Source organism: Capsicum annuum, chromosome 3 (genome assembly GCF_002878395.1).
Source record: "Capsicum annuum cultivar UCD-10X-F1 chromosome 3, UCD10Xv1.1, whole genome shotgun sequence".
NCBI lineage: Eukaryota > Viridiplantae > Streptophyta > Magnoliopsida > Solanales > Solanaceae > Capsicum > Capsicum annuum.
Genome location: NC_061113.1, coordinates 250,651,049 through 250,670,118, shown reverse-complemented (window position 1 = coordinate 250,670,118; position 19,070 = coordinate 250,651,049). Strand labels below are relative to the sequence as shown.

The 19,070-nt window shown below is 32.8% G+C and overlaps 2 protein-coding genes across 2 annotated transcripts; one reads left to right on the top strand and one right to left on the bottom strand.

Moving 5' to 3' along the window:
* Positions 1 to 1,652: 1,652 nt before the first annotated feature.
* Positions 1,653 to 5,124, top strand: LOC107862385 (probable inactive poly [ADP-ribose] polymerase SRO5). Its single transcript, XM_016707953.2, has 5 exons — positions 1,653 to 2,828; positions 3,168 to 3,409; positions 3,490 to 3,626; positions 3,720 to 3,815; positions 4,696 to 5,124. Exons 1-5 carry the CDS (start codon positions 2,290 to 2,292, stop codon positions 4,789 to 4,791), a joined length of 1,110 nt encoding a protein of 369 aa, XP_016563439.1. The 5' UTR covers positions 1,653 to 2,289; the 3' UTR covers positions 4,792 to 5,124.
* A 4,790-nt stretch (positions 5,125 to 9,914) lies between these two features.
* On the bottom strand, positions 9,915 to 11,643 carry LOC107862386 (GDSL esterase/lipase At1g71250). The gene is made up of 5 exons (XM_016707954.2): positions 11,324 to 11,643; positions 11,094 to 11,221; positions 10,735 to 10,977; positions 10,385 to 10,643; positions 9,915 to 10,277 (listed from the first exon to the last, which is right to left on the bottom strand). Exons 1-5 carry the CDS (start codon positions 11,586 to 11,588, stop codon positions 10,051 to 10,053), a joined length of 1,122 nt encoding a protein of 373 aa, XP_016563440.1. The 5' UTR covers positions 11,589 to 11,643; the 3' UTR covers positions 9,915 to 10,050.
* Positions 11,644 to 19,070: the final 7,427 nt, after the last annotated feature.

Below are 19,070 nucleotides of genomic sequence, written 5' to 3'. Positions count from 1 at the left end.
GAATAGTAATTCATCACTATTTTAGTACAAATAGTGAGATAAATTATTTTTGAAATTAGTGATTATTTCACACTAAATATGAGATAATGTTAATTTTAAATTTTATTTCAAAGTTATTATCCTAATCCGATCCCATATTTAAGTTTGAAGGACGTTCATGAGATCAGCCGCAACTTCGCACTGATGAGAAAGTGACATGATCTCTTATATTCCTTCATCATGAAGATTACAAAATAATTGCGGTGTTCTTTTGCAACTGTGAAAGGTAAACCCAATTTTTTATTTCTTAGGGTTGTTGCTTTCATGCCGCAAAAGCTTTTTATATTTGATAATAAAACAAAAGAAAAGAAAACCATTTATTCGAGTTTGAACCATAGCTAAATTACTACTTCTTTTTAATGGTCAAAGATAAAGCACAAATACGCTTATCAATGAACAATAATAATATACTTAATAAATTTAGCTAAATTACTTATTCTTTTTAATGGTCAAAGATAAAGAACAAATACGCTAATCACTAAACAATAATAATATACTAAATAAATTATCATAAGTGAAATCTTTGGAGATAGATGTCAGAGTAAAACTCTGATCAATAGGGATTATAAATTCAGAAAAACAGATGGTTAATACATTAAATGCTCAAGAAAATAAGTTTTTTTTGTGGTCCTGCTCCTATAAATGCAGCTCAAAAAACTTGTAAGAACTTATCCTCAAAACAGTGTGTGCATGTTGATTTTGTCAGTGTTATTTCTATAAAAAAAACTAGAACGAAAGAAAATTCTAGTAGACTGCAGTACCCTTCCTAAAAATTATTAATACCAACAATAAATCTGCCCCATGTGGAATACTAACGAAGAAAAAAGGAAATTAAAAAAAAAGAGCATAAGCTAACCGACAATAAAAGATAGAAAACAATAAAATAATACCCTCTTAATTAATTTCCTTAACCCCTAATAAAACCTCTCCTTCCTCCCAATGCAAAATCTAAAATGGAATAAGGGCTCGTTTGGTAGTCGGCATAATAAATAACTAATCTAGTAATTAATTTTAAAATAAATTATCACATATTTAATTGGAATAAAATCATAAAAGAACTTATTTCATGGTTAGTTATCTTCAAATATTACTTTTATTAAAAATAAAATACGTAACAATTTTGAAACAGCTACTACAACAATAACAACGTACCCAATGTATTCCCATGGAGTGAGGTCTAGGGAGGATAAATACACGCAGTTTATACCACTACTTCAGTTTATGTAGACAGACTATTTTTGATAGATCCTCGACTCAGCACAAATAACAAATATAAACAAACAAAAAACATAAAAACAAGCAACAACAAGGGATGACACACCACTAAACAATAATGAAAATTAGACACCCATAAAATAATATTATAAACTTGATATACAAAATCATAGACATTATATTAATTAATTTCGAAATAAGTTATTTGGTGATAACTTTTTCAAGTAGTAATATAATTACTTGAATAAATATCACTCCTTATTAATTGCAAGAAAATAGATAGATACAGATATTAATAAACTTTTGACGAAACACCATACGACACGTCCACGTAGTGGCACACGTTATTTGAAAATGTTTACTTAACCCAATCCTACACGAAACCATTGAAACAATTAAGGTCAAAATAGGAAATCAACCAAAAACAAATTCAACGAACCCCAAATCCCCTTAACCGCCAACCTCACACGCCTTCCCACGCAAGTTAACAAGAAAAGGTATTTACAAATCCATCGTCTCATAAAAACTCTGTGCTATACATAAAAAGAAACAAACAAAACCAACTTCACACCGCCCACTTGATTAACAAGCAAGCACGCAAGCAATAAACCTTTGGCGGTGTTTTCCGGTTGGCTATTAATTCCCTATTTCTATCATTTCCTTCATTCTTTTTCCCCAAGCTATTAAACAAACTAATATTACATATACATATACAAATCCTATTTCTACTTTGATTTGGTTCTACAAGAATTTAACACTAGTATATAATCCTCCACTTTTCTTGGCACAATGTGCTTTTTGTTGTCCTAAGCAAGTATTGATTCTTTTTTTTTTCATTGTGAATATTCTCTACTTTACATTCTGTTCTTTTCTTAGCTACCTTCAATTTGCATTCCATAAGAATCAAATTCTCTACGGGAATTTGATTGAACTTAAATCGAACACTTGTTAGTTTTTTTTTTTTTTTTTTTTTTACCAAAGTGTCCTCCTCCATCAACCAATAGGATTTCTATATTTCTTCTGAGATATTCTGTAATGGACAACTTTGTTAAGCCTCAGTTCTTCTCTTTTCTTCGTGAGGGAGCAGCAGTTCATCACAAAATTATGGCTCAGCCGGGATTTGAAAATCGATTCGCAGAATCTACGAGCTCAAGCAATGATGAAGTTCAAGATGCGGAAGTTTCAGATTCAGAGAGTTCAATTGTTGGCTCGAAAGATCAAGAGAAAAGTAGTACTGGTTTGATGAGAATTGATGAAAGTGATAAGGTATACGGGATTATATGCAACAAGTTTTTATCGGGTTTGGGTTGTTTTGGATCATCAACGCAGATTACGGCAATTCATAAGGAGACTTGTTCTAGCTTCACCAAGCAAGCGAAGCTTCAATCGTTCATAATTTACTCGAAAGCTGTGGAGAAAAAGTGTGGAGGAAATGCCAATGTGAAGTACGCGTGGTATGGAGCTTCGAAGGATGAAATTGACAACATATTCTCGTATGGTTTTTCTCATCCATCGAACAATGGAGATTATTCTGAAGCTATATGCCTTTCTCCGGATGACAATTCACTCGATTGGTACTACTTTACCCTCTATCTTTAATTTCTTCTATACTTTTCTTGTAGTTGCTTGATGTTTGTTACTAGAGCCTGTTGGGTGCCGCTTTGGGCCAAATCTCCCGTTAAAAGATAGCTGTAGCTTTCAGACTTTTGTTCACATAACCAACAGAGTCGAGTGTCTCCCAGAAACATGACACAAGTAACTAGAATTGATCTTTACTTTTATTAATAATCATATTAATATGCGATGTTAAAAGTTATATGTCTTTTAAAAATACTACGTAAAAAATGACAAATATGCAAAAATAAGAGCGAAAAAAGACACTGATTCATGATATTTTTTTTTTTTTTTTGCAGTCTGCGAATTGCTGTTCCTGATAAAAATGGGATAAGGCATCTATTGCTTTGTCGTGTGATATTGGGAAGAAGTGAAGTTGTTCATCCTGGATCAGGACAGTGCCATCCGAGTTCCGAGGAATTTGATACAGGGGTTGATAATTTACTTTCTCCTAGAAAGTATATTGTGTGGACTACTCACATGAATAGTTATGTTTTCCCGGAGTTCGTGGTCAGTTTCAGTCTCACCTCACACGTCAAAGGTAAGAACTAGCGCCTTAAGCAATGCAGATAATTGGAGTGTTTTAGAGGATTGTGCTAATTTTTGTAGCCATTTTTGCAGATTCTCAAAGGAATGGAGTTCGTATGGAGAATCCAAAATCACCCTGGATTACATTTCCTGCACTGATTGCTGCCCTGTCGAAATTCTTGCCTCCTCAGACGGTCAAGTTGATTACAAAATATCATAGGGATCATAAGGTATGTTGCTTGGAGTTCTTTGAACTCACTATATTCACGGTGCCTACTTTCTTTTTTTTAAGTACGGTTGTTCATATCTAGTTGTGTTTACAGGGGAGAAAGATCTCAAGGCGCGACTTGATTCAGCAAGTGAGAAAACTAGCGGGAGATGAGTTGTTAACTGCAATCATCAAGTCCTGCAAGAATAAGGTATGAACCTACTTCCGACGAGCAAGAAAATGTGGCACGAGTACAAGTGTACTGATTGTTCAAAGCCTTAATGATGTTATTTATGCATAGAGAAGTAAATAGAGGGCTCCACTCTTTGTTGATTCATGTCTTAATTTTTCGTAATATCTTTTCGTTGGTTATGCTATTCCTGTCTGTGGATTATGAGTGAATTTTTTTCGAAATATTGGATGGTCTGATAGCCAAAGGAGCTCCTTCGTCTCAAAATCTGAAAAATATTCCTTACTTGAGGTTGTTTTTTCGATCATTCATCCAAAGGAGACACTTGATTTCGAATTTGACCAATTTGAGATATCAATATTTTTAGTTTCTTCATTCGAAGTGAATTCTTGCCTTGTTTTTGTGGTTTCTAGATTTGACATTCGAAGAACATTGGTTTTCCATAATTATAGGATACTTTTATATGTAAATACTGCTGCATATTTGATTCCATTCGTGAACTCTTCCCAATGAGTAATAGTCTCAATAAGAATGCTAGTTCTTACTTTTCATATATTATGATATGGGAAAATCGTACTTCCATCGAAGAGAAGCAAATGAAAGTCTTCCATGAAGATTCTCGAAATTGGGAATGAAGTTTTAGTGTTAACGAACATTGTGACATATGTTTGCTTGCTCCATATCAAGTGTGTGAAACAGAACCTGCTGCAGTTTGACATAAGTCTAGCTTTAAATAACCTGCAAATCCATTGAGGTCTATAGTTTTACAGGCTACTACCTTCAAAGACAATATTCTTAAACTGATGCTACAAGTTGTGCAAAACTAGGATGCTCTTATTAGTTTTTTTCCCACAAATCCTTACGATGATTAACCGACCTGTTTGTCCTTGGGTTTTGGCAGCAAAGCAAAGGATCAGCTGGAAACTCATCCACCACAAGCTCAATTAACTTTGAACAACGAGATGGAAGATGCTGCGCTTGCCAGAAGAGTTGTTGAATAATTTTCTTGATGAATACACCGACAGAAGCAGGGAGAATGAAACGTTATAAGATCGACATCCACTAACCAAGCTAAGTGTGACGCGGAGGAATTAGCTGCTGCTGATTCATGGGATGCAAAGGATGTTTTCTGACAAATTAGTCTTTGAAGTTTAGCTCAATTCCCCTCTAACCCGCATCTCTTCACACGGTTCTTCTTCTTTTTTTCTTTTTTGCTTTGTAACCCCAAAGTGGTCTTAGAGTAACAGTCTATCCCAAAGTAATAGATAGTTGTAATAGTTCCCTGATCAATTCTTGTTGATGTAGAGTAAAACAACAAATTGCTGTCCAATTATGATGTTGGTGTTGTTTTTTCTATGTTTTCGGGTACACAGAATCTATAATTTGACAGGATAACTTCAACATTAGTTCAAGTATAAAACAAAAACACTATGAAGTACGACAACACCCTCAGTATAAGATCAAAGTGATTCTTCTAAGAAGTATGTTTTTCCAGAAAAAATAAGATGAAATAGAAATGGCCAAGTCTTTCAAATTCACGGAGTGTTCTTAAGAAAATAATTTTCCTCAAGTATTCGAGGTTGCAGAATTTTTCTTCTAGGATAAAATGGCCAAACAAATCAACTGTAGCGGTACTTCAAACAATTGGAATATCTTCGAACTCACTCAACGATTTGATTGATCACACGAAATGTTTTTAGAGACAAGAAGAGTTTGTATATTCAGAAAATTTTTGTTACTAAACTTGTGGATAAAAACAGATTTATATAGACATCAGGTGCCTCTTCGGTGTTTTTCCAAAATCAAACTTTGTTGTTCAGCATCTTGAACGAGCCATCCCTTAGAAGGTATTGTTAAAAGGTCATCAATTCCTAATGAAATGGATGTAGCAGTAGCTTGTTGGAACCCCAGAGCTTTTACTTGATCTAGGATATGTGATGTATATGCCATTCCGAAGTGCTCTATTAATCTACTAATAAGTCGTTTCATGGCAGTTCCGTCTATCGCTTTATTGTGAAAGACCAGATTGGCTCGTTCTGCCATAAGTACCTCAATGGTTCGGTACATCTTCTGAAAGGTGGCAATGATTCACTTAAAAGGTAACCTTTCTGGAAAAATCTTGTCTGTTCATCCAAAAAGTGCATATTTTTCGAACGGGCATACTATTTCATGAATGTCTGTTCGTCCAAAGAATGCATATTTTCCAAATGGACATACCATTTCATGAATCAGCGTTGAAGGGGTGCATCCCTTTCGAAGCATCATTTCGCTTTTGTACTGCATTTCGAAACAGTGTTTCTGACACTGCATGCATGCATATAAATGGAGGATCAAAATAAAAAAATTGTTTGCGTTTTTTTCTTCAAATAAATTTTGTCCAAAAAGATAAATCTCATCGATTGATCATTTGCCTGGCACTGCATGCATGCATATAAATGGAGGATCAAAACAAAAAAATTGTTTGCGTTTTTCCCTTCAAATAAATTTTGTTCAAAAAAATAAATCTCATTGATTGATCATTTGCCAAGGGTGAGCAAGCACCAACAACAGCACAAGGTACCATCTTGTTCTTGCCTCACAATCTATGTAGAGTAAGTGCTTCTTATTATAAACACTTCAAAGTTTCCTTCTCCGATCAATGTGGGAGAATTAGTGAACTTTCCCTTAAACGAATACACTTTTCATTTTAGTATCTCTCTTTCCCTCCACTATTTTTCCTCCATTTTCCATTCACACTTTTCATACATATTGAACCCAACAGTTGGTATATCCATTTTGTTTATATCCTTACTCCTCTTTTGCTGCCATGACATGAGCTCATTACGGTATATTTGCAATTCATGAGGAAGAAAAACGAGCAACTTATGCTTTAGTAACTATCATTTGCTTTGCTGCAAAGTATTAAGGCTCACACATTTGATTTTTGCGAATGACCTAATGATCTTTTGTAAAGGCAATTTGAGATCTGTTACCAGAGTAATAGAGGCTCTGAATCACTTTAGTAGTGCGACTGGTTTAGTTGCAAACCTTGACAAATCTGTTATGTTTATAACTGGTGCGGATGTAACTGTCCAGCAAAGTATTTTGTTAGCAACAGGTTTCACGATGGGTGAGTTGCCTATTAAAAACTTGGGGCTTCCACTTACATCAAAGAAGTGGACTAGGATGGATTGTCAACAATTGGTGGATAAAATAACAAATAGGATCAAGGTGTCTTATGCCAAGCACCTATCATATGCAGGTAGATTGCAAGTTATAATGGCAGTCTTGTTTTCTATATACAACTATTGGAGTGCTATATTCATATTACCGCAGAGTATACTAAAGGAGGTAGATGGATTATGCAAAGATTTCTTGTGCGGAGCAACTGAAGGAAAGAAAAAGATAGCACTGATAGCGTGGAATAAGATTTGTGTCCCGAAGAGATATGATGGGCTGAACCTCAAAAACTCTAGTGATTGGAACATAGCTACGGTTGGAAAATTGCCCTGGCAATTAGCAAGGAAGGCAGACTTATTGTGGATTAAATGGATCAATGGTATATATATGAAGGATGGAGAAACCATTTGGGATCATGCACCTCCTGGTGACTGCAGCTGGTATTGGAAAAAACTAAATTCTTTGAAGGATCAGATGGTGCATTGGTATCGAGGGAATAGGTACATCCTAACAACAACTGATATTTACTCAGTGTCATCGAGTTATAATGCTCTACTGGGAAATTGACAAAGGGTACAGGTTGGTTACTTAATGTGGAGTTTACTCATGCTACCTAAACAACGGGAAATAGTCTGACTAGCCTATCAAGAAAGACTCTTTACAAAAATGAGACTCAGAAAGCTGAATATTTCGATGGATGACACCAAATGTTGTTTATGTGATGATGACAAGGAAGAGACACATTTGCATTTATTTGCTACTTGTGAATGGATAACACAACTGAGGAATAAGTTGAGTCAATGGTTGGGGATTACAATTATATGTGGCAGTACTACAACTACTCTTAAATGGATCAAAACAAGGAGATGGAGCTAATTCAAAAAGGAAAATTGTTGCTGTTGTTTGGGGAGCATCACTTTACTAAACATGGCATGCTAGAAATAGCAGAATATTTCAACAACAAAATGAGCAGGTGGACATTAAGCTGGTACAGATACAAAAGGAAATAAGGGAGAGATTATACATGTTGCAACACACCAGAAGAGCTGGGAGATGTTAGGCTTTGGTCGGGAAACTTCGTAGTTAAATGTTGTTTATTTTGGTTATTTTTAAGGTCTAGATGTGTGGATCACATGAAGGTGATTACATTCTGGAGGCTCTTTGGTTATAATTGATTGACGTTGCAATGGTAATATTCACAGATAGTTACCAAAAAAAAAAAAAACTATCATTTCACAGGCTTTGGTATTCAAATACTTTTTAGGAATGAAATAGTGATGGTTCTGGAGGATTCAAGATTTGACCCGGTAAATCTTTTGTTACGTATTGTTCACTGGAAGTGGGCTTTGCCTTTCTAAGACGGGGTCAATCGTTTAGGCTTTGCCTTTCTAAGACTTGGTCAATCGGACCAACATGGATCATCTGACTTGCTTACATCAGAGCATCAAGCATCTGATGCAAGAAATGACCATGTACACTGGCCATTGGGTAGTACCGGGGCGATTACACATGACTTATGCCAAAACCCCTAGTCCCTAAGTCCTAACCATCATCACATTCTCCTAATTAATATGCATCATGACTGCTCAACTTTCTACTTCTCCTTTGCACACCATTTAGCATGGTAACAGCATAATCGTCGCCCAGTTAGTTGCTTGAGATTTATGTGTGTGTATATATATATATATATATTATATATATATATATATACATACATATATGATGTGTGTGTATATCAATATGTGCAGTATATTTGTCGGTTTGGTTTGATTTGGTTCGTTTTTTGTTGTCTGATACCAAACTAAACCAAAGTATTGTATCACCAAACCAAACTAAACCAAATCCAAGTCGGGTTTTTCTTTTTCTAGTTTGGTTTTTTGGCTTGGTCCGATTCCTAACCTATAAGTCAGAATAATTTACAAATTTAAGTATCTAAAAGAAATATGAAAAAAACTACAATTAAAGAAATATAGTACCTATTTGAACCTCAAAATTTGAAACATGTCACATAAATAATTAAATAAAGGGTTATTTTTCTTCGGATACCAATTTGAGAAAGTTTTTTTTTTCTTTCATTGCAAGTTATTCGTATCCTTTTTTAAGTACATGCTCAGTTTTCTTTCTTTCCGTGCAAGTTACTTAAGAACATACTCTGTTTCCTTTTGCCTAAACATGAAACACAAAACCCATGGGCATGGCGAGTTTTTCCATCCTATGAAAAGAACTCTGGGCAGTTATCGATCTTTGTGAACAACTAGTTATTGTGACCTTGTAAAATTAAGAAAATCAGCTATAGATCATCATCCCTTTGGTTTTCGCCTCTCAAAGAATTCATCGATCATGGCAAGCTCTATTTGTCCAATTGCTATTCATCATTGCCAGTGAGGTAGTTAGTTCTACAGAAAGAAGAGCAGCACTGTCTGCAAATTCTACAGATTGCCAGCGGAAAAGGAAGTGATACAAGTGGCGGGGAAAGGAAGTGACAAATTCTACAGACTGCAAGCAGATGCATGTAGCATGTATCTTTGATACAAGATACATATACATATTTTATACTAATAATACAGTTTCTATACACATTGTATAGAGATATATATTCTATACAACAATGCTACAATTTATATACGTATTATATACATATACTATACAGCAGTTCTACAATTTATATACACATTCTATACAACCTTTAGTTGCAATAATTATCCAAATATATATTCTATATAATAATTATATAGTTTTTATACACATTTTATACAAACAAAAATCTTTAGCTGCAATAATTATTCAGCCGAATGACCCAAACCTAAGAATGACCACTGAGTGGCACTATTAAGGCCGACTGGCCACATAGTGACCAAGAATTGAAAATGGCCACATGGTTAGCATTGTTATGGCCATGGGGTGTCATTTCCCCTTAATAAACTGGCCTATTTTGGACTACATTAATTAGAAAAACAATGATAATATTCAATCTTGAACCATTATTTATCCAAACTGCTATTTCACATTATTAGGGATAAAGTTAACACACTGAAAAGAAAAGTACAATAAGATAATTAAGATGTAGTAATTATATGTAAGTTGGGCTTAGTTATGATCAAGCATTGATAGCAGCCATTTGTTGAACGTTGATGGGGTAGCAATCGGAAGGCGGGCCAGAGTATGCCCTCTGTGCCAAGATGGCATTCACTGCTTGCGTTGGATGAAATGCATCCCAAAATATGTACTTACTCCTGTCTAAGCATGGAAATTGATAGGGTAGGCATGTTATTTGTCCCTGGTTTCTCCCCACTCCACAACATGCTCTATCCCATACGTTAAATCCTGCCATGAATTGTATACATTAGGAAATTAATATGAATCTTAAAATATAGTGACAGTTTAATTAAGATCCTAGCGAAAGAGTATACATATATATATATATATATTACCATATCTGGAAGGGTTGTTTAAGATATCACCAATAGCAGCATATGTGTTGCCATAAACAAAAACGGCTCCAGGATGTGTGCCATTGTTCATTATGCTGACGAGTGACCTGAGACCCTCATTGAAACTACCAAGCATCTGGTTTACATAATCAACACATCTTCCTGGAGGGGCTTGTCCTGTGGCTAACTGATTCGGAATGCAGCCAAGTGGCCCTACTCCTGCTAACAAAAACTTCCTCAAACCTACACTATACAACGCCTGCATAATACACAAGCTAGTATTTGTCATCAACCTCGACTTTAACTTGTATGTACTGACATGCAATATAATTATATCACAGCTTAATTACCACAAGTTGTCTTGCATAACGATTGAGAAGGAGGTTGGCAAACTGTTGCGGGTTATAGTTGATACTGGAAGTATAAATGGAAGGCATGAGATAGTTGTTTATGTAGTCATTGCTTCCAAACACCATCACTGCTATTGATCTTGACAGGTAATTGTTTAAATCATCGGGACTCATCATCGTCCTTAACTGACTTAACGTGCTTTCGAAATTTATCACCTGTTGGCTCAACGGGTACCTCTCCATCTGTATATAAATATATGTGTACATTTATCATTGAAATAGATTTTTCACAAGGAAAGATGAAGAGAAAGAAGCATGCATGCGCGCACGCGCACACACAGACAGATAGAACATGTTACGTAGTGTTGGCCACTTTCGTCGAGGATGCCAGCAGCAGCAGATGCATAGTTTACTCCCCCAAGGATTCTACTCGCTCTTGTGTTCGGATCTGCAAACGGCGGAGGAGCAGCCAATCCCAGCAATTCTCCTGAAAATATTCGATCATATGCTTCAATTTGACCATTATGTAGCATAAATAAAAATATCGATGTTTCAAGAATGTGTATTCAAATATTCTGAAGTAAATTACCAAGAAAATCCACGAAAGTTTTGCCATTGGAAAATCTGCCAGTAGGTCGTCCTCTGTTGAAATCAATTCCATAAGGGAAGTAGTTTGATTTAGCTACAGAATTGAGGAAATTGTTATTCCCATTATCAACTAGGGAGTCACCAAATACCCATAAAGCTGTAGGTGCACCATGTACTGATGAGCAGCACGCAAGAACAAGAACAAACAAACACATCATCACTGATCCCTTCATTTTAATGTTAATGTTTATGGACGTAGATTTCATGACCAATCTTTCGTTCCTTATTTTAATTTTCCCTCTTCATCATGATCATCTAACTTTGGATTAATATAAGAGATGAAAGTCCTGGCCAAATAACTTTACATGTAATAACATTACATTTTGAGGAACCGTTTAGCAGAAATTCTTACTTTAGTCGTCGGGCTTTTCCTAATTTTGGTATCATCTTTTCTTTATCTCACGTCTAGTTCGTTTAGCTTTTGGTTGTATGTTCGAGTCATTCATTTAAGGATATGTATCAGCAAGGCACATGTGATGAAGTTTTTTGTGCAACGATGGAAGGTTTTTTTGTATGCCCTTTAATTAAGTTGACACTACTGATTTATTGAGATAAGCACCCCGTAACCCAAACTATCATCAAAATTGATACGACACACTCTAACTTCACCGGGGTCCTATTAGTTTTCTGAATTCAATTTAAGCATATTTTTGTCACTCTTTTGCATGTATTGACGTGACACCTTTATTACATAAAATGAGCTCACGTCAAAGGTGCTATGTCAGCTAAAACGGTTGACAAAATATGTCACGTCAGCAAAAATGATTGACAAAAATATACAAAAATTTAGTTCAGAGTTAATAGAACTCCTGTAAAATTAAAGTATGCCGTAGCAAATTTGGTCATAATTCAGGAGTACTAGATATTTTACTCAAATTTATTTGCGCTTTACGGGATTATAAATTATCTATTTAATTTATGAAATATTTTCTTAAAAAACTGAAATATTTAAAATATTGTAAGGATATTTTTAGTCTTCTTCCATTTTTTTTCATGTACCTTCGATCAATTTCTTGGTAGTTTTAAGTGTTCTTCTTTTTCTACGTTCAAATGAGTAAAACTAAAATAAAATAATACTTAGCATAGTAAAAGAAAAAAGCAAAACTTTCAAGTAGTTGATCGCAAGAATTTTTAAAGTGTAAGAAAATTAACTGCAATAAAAAATAAAAAGAAAAATTAATGATTATTGATGAATTTTGTGAGTGTAATTATGTTACTCCATTTTCTTTCCTAAACTTCTCTACGATCGAAGGCCTTCAATAGCGTACTTCTCGAATTACTCAATGATCTGGATCTCCTACATGCGTATTCTAGTAAAATTTATATCTACGAATGTTCTTTATTTCAAGACTTATCGATGTATAGACTTGTTGAAACTAAACCTGTTAAGCAGGTCGGGCCGGTTCAACCTGGAACCAGCTCACGTCCAGTTACCGGGTTCTGGGCCAGTCCGGTACCGGGTCGGGCCGGGCTGAAACAGTAAAATTGTGTGAAATAAATCGGGACTGGCCCACTTAGCCTTGGTCCAGTTTTGACTGGTCAAAACATAAAAAAAATAAATTAAATTCGAAATTAAATGTTTTTTCCAATATACACTATATATACACACTTAAATACATTTTAAATACATTAAACAATATAAATACAACATTTATACACTAAATATATACTACTTTAGAAAATATATACACATGTATACTTTAAATATATACTAGTTTAGAGTCTATAGAAAATATATACACATATATACGTACAATATAATATATGTACTACTTAAAATACCACTTGAAACAATATACATACAACATATATACACTAAACATATATATACTACTTTAGAAAATATATAGACATGTATACGTTAAATATATACTACTTTAGAGTCTATAGAAAATATGTACACATATATACATTACATATTATACTACTTTAGAAAACCTGTAGACATTAAACATATACTATTTTAGTCTATAGAAAATATATAAACATATATGTAGAATATATACTAATTAAAACACCACTTGAAACAATATACATATAACATATATACACTATATATATACTCACTACTTTAGAAAACATATAGACATGTATACGTTAAATATATACTACTTTAGAGTCTATAGAAAATATATACATATATAACATATATACATTACATATTATACTACTTTAGAAAACATATAGACATTAAATATATTACTATTTTAGTCTATAGAAAATATATAGACAAATATGTAGATTATATACTACTTAAAATACCACTTGAAACAATATACATACAACATATATACACTATATATATACTACTTTAGAAAACATATAGACATGTATACGTTAAATATATACTACTTTAGAATCTATAGAAAATATATACACATATATTTAGAATATTTACTACTTTAAATATCACTTGTGTATATATGTAGAATATATATGCATATATGTTTGTTATGTTTATTACTTAGTGTAAAAGTTTGATAGTAATATATTAAAAGTATTTAATCAAACTAGAAATTTAATTTAAATGAAAAAAATTACAAAGTAAAGAGTGAATGAATGTTACATTTTATTAATTGTAAAATGATCCAAAACTTATAATTTACATGAATGAAAAATTTACAAATTTTGCATCATTTTTTTTCAACCCGTGCATGTTAATATTAACGGGAACTGCCATAGGATAGTCAAAATCAATGGGGGCAAAACCATGCATTGGACTTGATTGTGCTGAGCTCACCCTTGAAGTTAGAATTTCTTCAAGATTCTATTCGTCTTTCGGCTCCACCTCTATTTTTTGATTTTTTCGTTCCGCTCTAATCCAATCTCTAAGGCAAACTAGAATATTCATGGCATTGCTTCCTAATAAGTGTCGGTTGTCTCCAAGCTGTTGTCGTCCCTGACTAAAAGCACTCTCTGATGCAACGATTGACATTGGAACATTCAATATATCTCTAGCTAATTTTGAAAGTACAGGATATTGTCTTTCATTATTTTTCCACCAATCCAACGCGTTGATCCTTGCTCTATGATCCTCTGTCGGCTGTCGAAAATAATACTTAAGCTCTTTCTGAGAAGTTGTTGTGTATGTTGAAGGAGAAACCTTATCCCACCATTTAAATCGTAAAAGTAATCAGGAAAATCACTATGTGTCGGCCTTTTAGAAGATGATGGCTCCTCGGGAGCTTGAGGATCGACAGTTGGAGTGATATTTGTCGGTACAACTACATCAAGTAAATTGGCATAATGATTATATAATGCTTCTATGAAAATGTTCGTATCACTCATAGCAGAAAACAAATTAGGTTTTTTCTTCAGTCTCTATCTCTAAGGAAGTATAAATAATAGAACTAAAGTCGCACATAGTATTATATTTCATACATGGATTTAGTATAGCACCAATCAAGTAAATTGAGAAAGCGGATAAAAATATTTTTAAAATTTAGCAAACGTAGCACTAACAGCTTCTTTGTAACCTTCTCTATTCTTATATTCTTTAAGCAAATAAGAAATGTCAGCTAAATAAGCTAAAATATTACAAACAGTAGGATAATAAGCATCGAAAAATTCAACCATAGCTATATAAATTTTTTTAAAAAAATTTAACAAGATCATCAATTTCAACTCAATCAGAATCATGTAGCATATACTCGGGAAAAGAACCAGAATATTGATTAAAAGTGATTGTAATAGAAACTTTATAAGCAAGACAAGTTTTAAAATAAGTATAAGTAACACTCATCTAGTATCACATTCTTCAGGCATTAATCTCGGTCTAAGTCAATTTTATTCATATTTAACTTTAAATTCTCTTACTCTTTTTCTTCGATTATTTCCTTGAATAAAGCCAACAACAAGCCAGACCTTTTCAATATAAATCTCAAAAAATTTAAGATCATCTTTTACAATTAAATTACATATATGACAAGCACACTTAACATAAAATATTTCAGGTAACGGCGGAAAAATGTCAGCATTTAACTTGTCAATAACAGATTTGTTGTTAGATGCATTATAAAAAGTAATACATAAATTTTTCCTTTCAATATCATAATATACTGCAACTTTAGTAATAAATTCAGAAATAAATTTTTTTCAGTATATCTGCGATCTTCATCATACAAAAAAGCTAAAATGCATTTTTGCATAACATAATTATTATCTATCCAGTGATAAGTAATGGTTAAATAATCATTTTTATTAACAACACGGTCAAGATCAGAAGTTAGAGCAATTCTACATTGAATATTTTTTAATAATGTAGACAACTAATAAACATATTGTGCATGAAGTCTAAAAATATCGGCCCGACAAGTATTTCTAGAAATACCATTAAACATAGGAATATAAATTGCTTGAATATAATGAATAAAAGCATTCGAAGAAGCAAAAGTACAAGGCAAATAACCCACAACTATCATTTTTGCTATTTATTTTCGGTCCTTCATTTTATTATAATTCTTAATTAATTGATCGATTGTTGGGTTCAATCTAGTTTGTGCTGGCCCACCAACAACCTCACCACCTTGTGCAATAAGTAACTCTCTACGTGATTTTCTTTTATATGTCTCATCAACGAACCTGTACCCTTTTTATTGCCTCCTTTTTTATGTTCATATATAATTTCACAAATATTGAGTTGCACCTTAGTTTGTCCTTCTATTTTCGTAAAAAAATTTCATGCAATACTAGTTCTTCTACGAGCTCTTGGGGCACGAGGAGGACGAGGAGTAAAATTAACTGATTCACATCTAACATTAGCATTTTCTACTGTGGATGTCTCACCAATATTTTCATCATCTTCATCTAAATTGACCGAATCTACTTCATTTTCTTCTTCTATACCATAATTTTTATGAGCTTCTGCATAATTCATATCGTGAGCACACCTACACCTATTTCTTCCTCAAAAGGTTAACTAATCGGTATTGAAGGCATACAAGTATATCTAGTACTTGAACACCACTATTGGAAACGCCACCAATTCGTTTTTTACTGCCACTACTACTTCCGAAATAATTTTTTTTGATATTTTTACCGAAGTTTATTAATTTATCCATGTTATAAATCGAACTAAAAAATATTCAAAATACACAAAAATAATAAAAATAATTATTCAACAATTAATACACTAATTAAAAATTAAAAGTAAGAGATGGAACGACAATACCAAATTTTGAAAGTATCCGAAATTTGTGACTTTAGAAAACTTCCACTTGTATTTGTAATCGCAAAATTAAAAAATAAAATTAAGCATTTTAGGAGATAATTAGAATATTTGAGAGAGAATGAGAGAATAAGATTTGTATGAAAAATGATTTGAAATTGCAGGATATTTATAGAAAAAAATTTAAATTATTATTATTTTTTTAAAAAAATAAAATATCAATTTTGGCCAAATGATAGTTGGACCCAAATGACATTATAGCTGTTGGGCCAATGGTCCATTTGACAGTTGGAAGCCCAGTCAACAACAATCAATTTTTTTTTTTAATATACCGGGCTGGTTCGGGTAACCGATGGGACTGGTCCGATTTAATTACTGGGCTAGTCCACCGTGCCTATACCCATAGATGATCAGCCCGGAACAAACGGTCCAATAACCTGAAGGTCCATCGGGCTGGGTCAGATCGGGCCGAGATGGCCCCCATTGACCGGTTTAGTTGAAACCTAAGCAAGTAGACTTGAAGTATTCATGAAAACACTTTTAACTTTAAAAATACGTACACTTCCACATAAAGTCCTCACCAATGCAACAAATTATTTGTTGTAGTATTTTTAATTTCTCCCCCACAATCAAGATAAAAACTTGATATTATTAAGAGTATGAAAAAATGAGCACAATAATGACCAACTTGATTTTCGTACCTGTGCTTTTCATGAATAAGTATGAATATGAAAAATGATAACTCCATATTATTTCAAAAACATTGCCGCTGATAAACATTGGAACATTAAAAAATAATTAAAATTTTGAATGAAGAAATATTAACTTTTTACCCGCGTTCAAGAATTCAAATTTTCACTAAAGGAGATCTACTTCAATATGGTAGGTTTTTTAGTTGCTTGGATGCCAGGGATTATCTTCAATTACCATGGAAGAAAATTTACTCAAAGATTTACACTTAAATCATAACTAAATTTAAAAAATCAAATAAACATTCTACACTTTCTAATTAAAGCCTTCTTTTCTTATATTGTTGGCTCACTCTTTACATATTTATAGGATATAAAGAATGAGACATAATTTCAATCCGTCCAAACCAAATAATGCGGCTGTTGCCATATTATTCTTGCATCAATCTTTACTTTTTTTTCAACAAAATTTTTGAAACTATTATTTTGTTCATGAAATTTAATTAATTTTTTCATAAAAGAATTCAAGTTTCTAAAACCAATTTGGGCAAGTTTTGGTGAAATTTTTTCTTCCACTCACAAAATTTTACCTTTTTTTTTATTTTTTAAATAACGTTAAATTCATATTTAAACGCAATTCTAACTTTCAAAAACTATTTATCAAAACAACTTCATAAAACTATTTTTATCCAAGTTTCAACCAAATTTATGTCCAAACGCTAGTTTAGATATGTGATTGTCGTCAATTAGTTATTTGGGCCTAACTCACAGTGATGGTCGAGTAATTTTCATAAATTTCTTACACAAAAAATGACTCACTTTTTTTTAATTACTCAAAATGGCCAGCCGATCATTGTTATTGCAGAAAGGGAAAATTTCATAAATAGCAACTGTAGAGCCTTAATTATAACTTTTATTGTAACAGCTTCAAAATTACGAAAACTAGCAATATGTACTTTGTATTTTAGTAAAAGGTTGCTATAAAAATATATATACAAAGAGGGTAAACGTTCCTTATTTAACTCTAATCAGTTAGAGTTAAATAAGGGATGAAACTGTTCCTTATTTTATACAATATTTAATTAACAAATTCCTTTACCTTTTATAACTCTTTTAATTTTACCTTAACAGTTAATTTACATATTCAAATTCAAAAATAATTTTTCATATTCATCACGTAAAAGCAGATTCAAAAAAAAAAACCGAGTGATTGAAACATCGTTGATGAACTTCTGTATTTTACGAAGAACAATTGAATAAACAACGCGACAATTACAGGTATGTAGATGGGTTAACGTTCAAGCAGATGTAGTTTAATCCAGAACTTATAAAATTCAAAATACGATCTAAAAGTTTCAACTGCATGAACGTTAACCCATCTTGTTATTAATTTTCTAGAAATTTTTGCCACATAAAGATGACTGGGTGATACCTCAGGAAATATTGGAGGATGTAGTTTTGTCTCCGAAATACAAGCGGCTCCCTAGAAGACCTGCAAAGAAGGATCGTGGTAAATCAGGAAGCAATGTGTTCGGAAAGAAAAGCAAAAATTATTGTAGTTCATGTGGCTTTAAATGTTACAATAATAGGCGTTCATGTAGAAAATACAACAAATGATAAGTTTGATGATATTTTTAGTCAAAATTCAATTGCTTATTTTTTTTCAATGAGAATTATGTCATTTTAAATTTTAAACTTTTTATTGATATTGTTAATTTGTTAGTGTTCAAATGTTGCAATTTTATGAACCTAAACTTGTTAATTTGTTATAGTTCAAATGTTTAATTTTATATATATATATATATATATATATATATATATATATATATATA

Coding starts and splice junctions, on each gene's coding strand:
- LOC107862385 (XM_016707953.2), top strand. CDS start 2,290: ATGGACAACTTTGTTAAGCCTCAGTTCTTCTCTTTTCTTCGTGAGGGA. Junction 2,829..3,167: donor GATGACAATTCACTCGATTG/GTACTACTTTAC, acceptor TTTTTTTTGCAG/TCTGCGAATTGCTGTTCCTG. Junction 3,816..4,695: donor TCAAGTCCTGCAAGAATAAG/GTATGAACCTAC, acceptor GGGTTTTGGCAG/CAAAGCAAAGGATCAGCTGG.
- LOC107862386 (XM_016707954.2), bottom strand. CDS start 11,588: ATGAAATCTACGTCCATAAACATTAACATTAAAATGAAGGGATCAGTG. Junction 11,222..11,323: donor AACTTTCGTGGATTTTCTTG/GTAATTTACTTC, acceptor GAATATTTTCAG/GAGAATTGCTGGGATTGGCT. Junction 10,978..11,093: donor ACGAAAGTGGCCAACACTAC/GTAACATGTTCT, acceptor ATTTATATACAG/ATGGAGAGGTACCCGTTGAG.